At 35.3% G+C, this 7,489-nt stretch overlaps 2 protein-coding genes across 2 annotated transcripts; one reads left to right on the plus strand and one right to left on the minus strand.

Moving 5' to 3' along the window:
• The first annotated feature begins 336 nt into the window (after positions 1-336).
• LOC113308637 (phosphatidylinositol transfer protein 1-like) lies at positions 337-3,542 on the plus strand. Its single transcript, XM_026557103.1, has 10 exons — positions 337-606; positions 926-956; positions 1,077-1,225; positions 1,716-1,807; positions 1,929-1,936; positions 2,067-2,138; positions 2,238-2,405; positions 2,520-2,615; positions 2,860-2,982; positions 3,092-3,542. Exons 1-10 carry the CDS (start codon positions 587-589, stop codon positions 3,173-3,175), a joined length of 843 nt encoding a protein of 280 aa, XP_026412888.1. The 5' UTR covers positions 337-586; the 3' UTR covers positions 3,176-3,542.
• Positions 3,543-4,396: 854 nt separating this feature from the next.
• On the minus strand, positions 4,397-6,097 carry LOC113311012 (tetraspanin-3-like). The gene is made up of 2 exons (XM_026559844.1): positions 5,427-6,097; positions 4,397-4,916 (listed from the first exon to the last, which is right to left on the minus strand). Exons 1-2 carry the CDS (start codon positions 5,937-5,939, stop codon positions 4,572-4,574), a joined length of 858 nt encoding a protein of 285 aa, XP_026415629.1. The 5' UTR covers positions 5,940-6,097; the 3' UTR covers positions 4,397-4,571.
• Between the last annotated feature and the right edge of the window lie 1,392 nt (positions 6,098-7,489).

The following is a 7,489-nucleotide window of genomic DNA, read 5'->3' on the forward strand; positions in this document are numbered from 1 at the left end:
TATATATTTATACGTAAATTATTTTTTAGAATATTAAAGATTGATTATAAATTTTCGATTCAGAATTCAATATACGATTCGATTCTAAAAAAAGCGAAAAACGATTCACGATTTAAAAACCTACACCCTGACCATCAATAAAACGTATGAAGTCATGATGATTGACAACGCAATTGAATAGGTCAGTTTTAGACAAATATGCAAAGTTGAAAGAAGAAGAGTCCAACTCCATTGTTAGAGAGTCGGCCGCCAACGCGGTTAAAAGAAAGAAACAAAAATCGGTAACGTCAACGAAATATCATATTTCGTGTCAGGATCCAGACCGTTCCGTTGTAAAGTTCAGACTCTTTCGTTTACATAATTAAAAAATACAAAAGCTAAATTGAGCTGGAGTGGGAGTCATAATTTGAGTTAGTGGACGTGGTTACCAGCGCAAATTCATTCTCTATAGCTGTTCTTGATTCTCTCTGTTTTCTTCATCACCAAATCTCTACTCTATCCATTATAAACCCCAAATTTTCATTTCCCATTTATATTTGCAAGATACTGAGAATCAGTCACCAACAGCAGCTTCAATCTTCTCAATATGGTTCAACTCAGAGAATTGTATCCTTTTTTATTTTCTTCAAGTTAATTTGTTTATATTATGTTTAGGCAATTTATTTGTAAGTATGCTCTGGTTTTGTTAAAAATAGATGAAATTACATGTTTAATGAACTGAATTTAGCCATGACTAATGAACTGAATTTAGCCATGACTAGTGAATTATAGAGAGAGTAAATAGAGGGCATGCAAGGTGCTCGACGAATTGCTTAAAAGAAGATTTCTAGTCTGAAAACCAATCTTGTAGATGAATTTATTCAACTTTGCTCTTAGGACTTTGAAATTATGTGTTTCCTTGACTTGGGTTTTTTGAACGAAAAAGTCGGATTGTCATGCCTATGTCGCTTGATGAGGTAAGGCAACTATTTGGGTTTTTGGTATTAAGTTGATAATTAGGATTGATATTGATTTGAGTTATGAATACGGAGTGTCTTACACGAATGCTGAACTATTTTGTTTATGCTCATTTGCAGTATCAGGTAGCCCAGATGTATATGGTAATGAAGATGCAACAGCAAAGTACGTCGAATAATGAAGGTGTGGAGGTGTTAGAAAACAGACCATTTAAAGATGATGTGTTTGGGAAGGGTCAGTACACATCTAAAGTGTATCACTTGCAGAGGTAATTCCATATTCGGTGTTACTTAGTTCAAATATCTAGTTTTGAATGGAATTGTGATGCATGTCAATGACCCGTTTGTGGGGGGGTGTTGTTTTTAAAATAAAAGTCCATTCTAGAGGTATACTTGAAAGAATATTAGGACAGTTTAGACTATAAGGGGATCATAGACCCAAGAATAGGGCAACAAGATCAATTACTACCCAGTTTGGGGTTATGGCTTAGAGGGTTAAGATTTTTATGTAACTTCAGTTCACCATTCATTAACCTATGATGCACAAAACAAATCTAGTGATGTGAATATGTAATGGAGGAAATAAGTCTAATAATAACTTACTAATGTGTGAGAGGGATGTGATAGAATAGTTGGAAAATCCCGTCATCGAATAGTAATCTTTTTGTAAAAATCAATTCATTTTCCTTAATGGTTGAGGTTTTTAGGAGCACTTGATTATAACCTATTAGCTCTTCTATTGTTCTTTATTCTATGCAGCAAAATTCCTACTTGGCTCACTACTTTTGCACCCGCAGATGCTCTCCTCATGCAGGAAGAAGCTTGGAATGCTTATCCAAGATGTAAAACAGGTCCTCATTAGAATTATCGATTACTTATTGCTCAGATTTATAAAATTTGCTTATTTGTGTATGCCTGTACTGATTATTTTGCTTTACTTTTTTCATGAATAATGGGGGTCAAATCATGCAGTGATTAAGGTATTGTGCCACTGCTCTTTATGTTTATGAAGTTTCCTAGTCTATCGTTAAGTAAATTAGTTTATCCTTTACACTCCAGTTATGTATTATTGTTACCATTGCAACTTACATGAGACAAATAAATTTGCAGTGCCCGTACTTCGAGAGATTCAACTTATCCATTGAAACTATTCATAAGGCTGACAATGGGAACTCAGAAAATGTAAGTTGCTTTGAAGTTTGTGTTTTGCAAATTCGTTCATCTTCTTCCATGATGGTGATTCGATTTGGTTTGTTTTAACTGAAATTGTTGACTATTTAGGTGCATGGTTTAAGCAAAGAACAGCTAGCGACCAGGGAAGTAGTGATTATTGATATAGCTTCAACTGTGACGGATTATTGGAGCTATGCTATTGGTACCAGCCCTGTGGATTTGAGCAAATTCAAATCATCGAGGACAAACCGCGGTCCGCTATTGGAGGGATGGCAGGTTTTGTCTACCTTACCATGGAACTTTTATGCTTTTCTTTTTACTACTGTATCATATCAAACCTTCAGTTGCACCAGATTATGCATTATTGTTGAAGGTTTACATACTGTGCAGGATCTGTGTGAACCAGTAATGACAGCATATAAACTGGTGACGGTAGATGCTCCATACTGGGGTTTTGGGTATCGACTGGAACAAGCTTTACTTTCCGTATGTGTTAAATTTTCTTGCACCATAGTTCTTCACTTATATTTTCGCGAAAAATAAAACTGCTTAAATCAATTGCATACCAAACAATCCTTACGAGTTTGTTGGATTTGTACCATAAAAAAGTATTTACTATCTGTATAATGTTCAAGCATTGCACAATGCTCAAAGGAGAGCCATGAAGATGTTTTATTCTTTAAGCTCCGTTCGTTAGGAAATTCCTGATATGTTGATTCTCCCGTTACAGGCTGAAAGGGCACTCTTTCTGGAAAGCCATAGGAACTGCTTTGCTTGGATTGATGATTGGTATGGGATGACAATGGAGCAAATACGAGAACTTGAAAAACAAAGTGATTCGTCACTGAATGAGGTATGACAGTTCTACTCAAATTGAACGACAAAATTGGGTTACTATCGAGCTTAAACATTTTTTGAACGCTTGAAATACATGCTTACATATCCATGTCGTGTCAATACAGAAACTGGGGAAGGTAGCTTCAGTGGACGACACACAAGGTCTCGACTTAAATGACAGTGACAAGAATATGAAGCAACTAAGCTAGCTTTAGGGCATTAACAAACAGATCTCATTACCGCAATCAACACTATAGCTCAAGGCTCTGTTTATATACATCCGGAGAGGTACAACTTCGATAAACAAGAACGGGTTGGTTAGACCTGTTAATTTCTCACTACTCAGTTCAACAATCATAAAACATTTTTGAACTTTTTCTGTATATTTGGAATGAGTAGATATTTCCAATTTAGATACATCATAGGAAAGAAGATCGTGTATAGTTTGTATGAACTATTTATCTCTAGAAGATCATTACCATTACGATACACGTGTATTTGATTGAAACCAACAAATCTTCCTTAACCTATATGAAATGAAATTAGTTTTCCTTCTACCATAGAATTTATTCCTCATACATATTCCTGTCTCATATTTTGTTGTCTGAATTATCACCTCTCTGCTCTATTTTCAATCTGAGTTTATTAATTTGTAATTCTCTGTCAAGGCCTACTTACTGGTAAGCTTGAACTGGGTATTTTACAACACATTAGCAGAATAGCGGCCGCCAGGCTTCAGTACATCTGTCTCCTGCATAAGCTGGAACATAACTGAAACTAGCCCAAAACTTTAAATTTAGATGTATTATGTCCGGCTGCAGACCTTACATATTGACAGGGTTTTCGCAGGAAAACAATACGACTTTGGATCGAATTAGTGATAATATTTGGATCTGGCTCTGTTTAATTTCATATTACCTTATCCATGTTCTGATTTAGCAGTTAGCTCTTGATCAACTTTAATTATTGTTATTATTAGCACCAACTTCTCTAAAGCGACCGACCAAAATCCAAATTCATGAACTAAACAATTGATCATTAATCCCTGACCTTGTTACAAAACATGCAAATACTTTAATGATTTGAAGTTGAGCTCTGCATTATCCTCCAACTAAATTCATTTAAAACTAGAAACAGCGTCTGGCAGAGCAACCAGCTGTGGGCGGATGGATTGCCGGGTATTGAACCCTCAGTTCAACGCTGCTGGAATGGCGGTGCTCCTAGAAAACCACTTTCGCCTTCCTCGGCGGGAGTGTGCACGTGCATGAACAGCATTTTAGGCCCTTTAGGGTACAAATTTAGCATGCCTGTTGTTTCTTTGAGAAGAAACATTGCACCTTTTAACAAGGCACACGCGATAACAAAAGCTTCAGCATAAAAAGCCTCTTACACTCCATTGACCATTATAAAAAAATCTTGGAACTCAAAAAGAACTTGAACTTTAACCTGATTTATACTAATGAATAATCATCATTTGCAAAGTACAAAATAAAACTCACAATTAAATACAACAAAGGAGTCTTTTAAACATCTTTCAATCTTTAAGCAAAATACATACTACTAATTCAGAACTAAAGTTTCAACTTGGAATGTAAACTACCTGAACTAAAAATGAAGCCTACTTGGTTGAGCTTTAGTCATTCTAGCTTCACCATAACCTTCATCGTTATCATATCTCCGGTTGTTTCTAAACGCAGCGCAGCCAATTACATAGACGATAACGAGGATAATAAGCGCAACAATGTTGATCACTGAAACTTTCCTCCAACTCTTCCTTAGACTTGCTAAAACACCAGCTTTACATGATCCACACATGTAACATAATTGTGCTTGGTCATTGTTCCATATCGAACAATCAAGGGATGTACCTCCTACTCCTCCTCCAACGTTCCATAACGTCTCGTTTATGTATAAGTAACCGCACTCCGTCGGCGGTTTGCAGCAACCAGACTGAAAAATCGTAGAAAACAAACCATTCAGCAATTCAATCCAACAATTGAATCCCATGACATAGTTTTAGCATCAACAAGGTTGATAACATTAATTAGTACTAATTTAATCTATCTGCCTTTCTCAGGGTTTGCACTAATTTTTGCTTATTGATGCCAAATTAAATGAATTATAAGAATATGACAAAAAAGATGAGAAGAAAAAAAAATCACAAATTTGGGATCAATTATTAGGCTCTCTGCTGGAAAGCAGCATAGTAATTAGCTAAGAACAACTAAAAAGAGTACTAATAATGTCAAGATTCATGATCTAATCAGCTCAACAACTACAGATTTCAACTAAACAACAAGAACCCACAAAAAACCTTTGAGCAAGCATCTAAGAACTTCAACCAAATCAAAACCCATAAACAAATTTTAAGTTTTTCTTTGAATCAAGATGGGAAAACCCTTTTTGACCTCAAATATCCAAACCCAAAACCAAGAAAAAAAAAAAGATGAGAAATGATACCTCAATAGGAGAGAGTCTTCTGGAGTAGAACATATCAGCAGATTCAGGGACACCACCATAAGTCCTACCCATCTTACCACAAACTCTAGAATCTCTAATACAAGAAGCAATTTTATACCAATTACCACCTTCCGAAACCCTTTCTTCCAACCAACCAGAGTAATCAGGCAAATAATAATCAAGATAAGCTCTATTCATCATCCTTCTACCTGCCCCTTTATCAGTAACAACATAAGCAAACACTATGAATCCAATCAGAGCAGCTATAACAAAAAACATTGAGAACAGATAAAACCACAGTAATGATGAGTTCCTATAACAAGCACCAGCAAAACCTGCTAACGATACGACCATAATTGCTACACCTATTATGATTAATGGCCATTGTAGAAACTTCATACAGTCTGTGTTGTTTGCTCTTGTACTTAGCCATATCCCACCTCCTAAAATTGGTATTGATAGTAGAAATGTTAAGAAGTTTATGACTCCTATCAAACTGTTACTCTTCCTCATCTTCTTAGTTTTGATTTTGGGTTTGTGTTGTTGCAGAGAGAGAGAGATGTGTTGTTCTTTAAACGAGTGTTTGAGGATGACTTTCGGTTGTTGTCTTGGCTTGATCTAGACTCTCTTCACTGTTCTGTCACGGAGTGGTGGAGGTGGGGGTGGGGGTGGGGGTGAGTCTCCTGGTGTTATAATATATATATATTTTTTTTTGATTGTCTTTTTGAGTAAAATCTAAATATCTAAATTATTTAATATCTGTTTGTTGTAATTTAACACGACATATTTAAATTTCTCCATACTTTCCTTCCGACTTGTTTTCTTGTACATTATTAATGGGCTTTAGGTAGAGTGATGATGTAATTTGTGTATGTATTTACTTTACTTATGTTTCTACTCTATATTGTCTAGGGAATAAGTGAGATGACCACGAGTCACCTAAGGGTACATGCTAGTTATGTGGGATTTTGATGCACAAAACTGGTCAAAAAGAACAATTGCAACAAATTCTCGGTGAAATATATTTTTAGGTTTAGATATTGTTTATATAACTAAAAAATAGAAAAATATTGTTCATTTAGCCAAAATGGATATTTCATCCAGAATCTTTTTTATTTATTAACCCGAAGAGACAAATATGTCCATATCTTCTACAAATGTTTACAGCGTTGGGTTAGTAAAGGTTGGAAAAAAAACAGAGTACTACTACTACCAAAAACAGAGTACTACAAAAAAAACAGAGTGGTACAAAAATCAGAGTACTACTACCACAACAGAGTACTACAAAAAAAACAAAGTACTACAAAAAAAAAAACATAGTTCCAACTTCTTATGCTTCTTCCACTCCTTCCTCTGGAAAAACAAAAATTGAAAAAAAAAACAGAGCAAAAAAACAGAGTACACCTCTTTTATTTGATATATGCTTATTCAGGATAAAACACACATACATGGGAACTACCTACCATAATCTGAGATTCAAGAGCATGACTTAGCCACATCAATCTCTGCAAGGAAGAAAAAAAGAACATCACCGGCGAACAATACCGCACACCACCTGTTCGTTTATGTCTTTCTAACTGAAATAGGGTTAGTATTTTCATCTCTAATCACAGATGCCTCTGGGATCACTACAGATTAGATATAGAAATACTAACACATATCAATTGGGAGTAGACATATGAATCACGTTGGACACGGAATGCGAACATCCCCAGCTTAAGTGCAGATATTTCAAAGATCATCTTCATTTCCCTGCAACATTTCCCTGCAACAGAAATATGCAAAAGTTAAGAATATATCAGTGATCCTATAAGAGATTTCCGCGAGGCATAGTCTGTAAGAAAAATGGTGAGCTTATTAAAGAAAAAGAGAAAATCAAAAACACATGGAAATTAACTTTACATAAAAAAAACCTGAAGATTATCTATTGCATTCCTTTGGGTGGGGTTTAGTTGGGGAATATAAGCCTAACTGAAGACAGAAACCCCTATCATCGATTTTAACCTTATCAATTTCAATAACAACAAATTTTTAATGAGTCAAATACCTCTAAACTCAAAAGC

The sequence above is a fragment of the Papaver somniferum genome, chromosome 9, assembly GCF_003573695.1.
Source record: "Papaver somniferum cultivar HN1 chromosome 9, ASM357369v1, whole genome shotgun sequence".
Taxonomy (NCBI): Eukaryota; Viridiplantae; Streptophyta; class Magnoliopsida; order Ranunculales; family Papaveraceae; genus Papaver; species Papaver somniferum.

Excerpts from the sequence above, each read along its gene's own strand:
- LOC113308637 (XM_026557103.1), top strand. The coding sequence starts at position 587 with ATGGTTCAACTCAGAGAATT. Across the intron at positions 1,226-1,715 it reads AAAGTGTATCACTTGCAGAG|CAAAATTCCTACTTGGCTCA; the intron begins GTAATTCCATAT and ends TATTCTATGCAG. Across the intron at positions 2,406-2,519 it reads CGCTATTGGAGGGATGGCAG|GATCTGTGTGAACCAGTAAT; the intron begins GTTTTGTCTACC and ends CATACTGTGCAG.
- LOC113311012 (XM_026559844.1), bottom strand. The coding sequence starts at position 5,939 with ATGAGGAAGAGTAACAGTTTGATAGGAGTCATAAACTTCTTAACATTT. Across the intron at positions 4,917-5,426 it reads GAAGACTCTCTCCTATTGAG|TCTGGTTGCTGCAAACCGCC; the intron begins GTATCATTTCTC and ends ACGATTTTTCAG.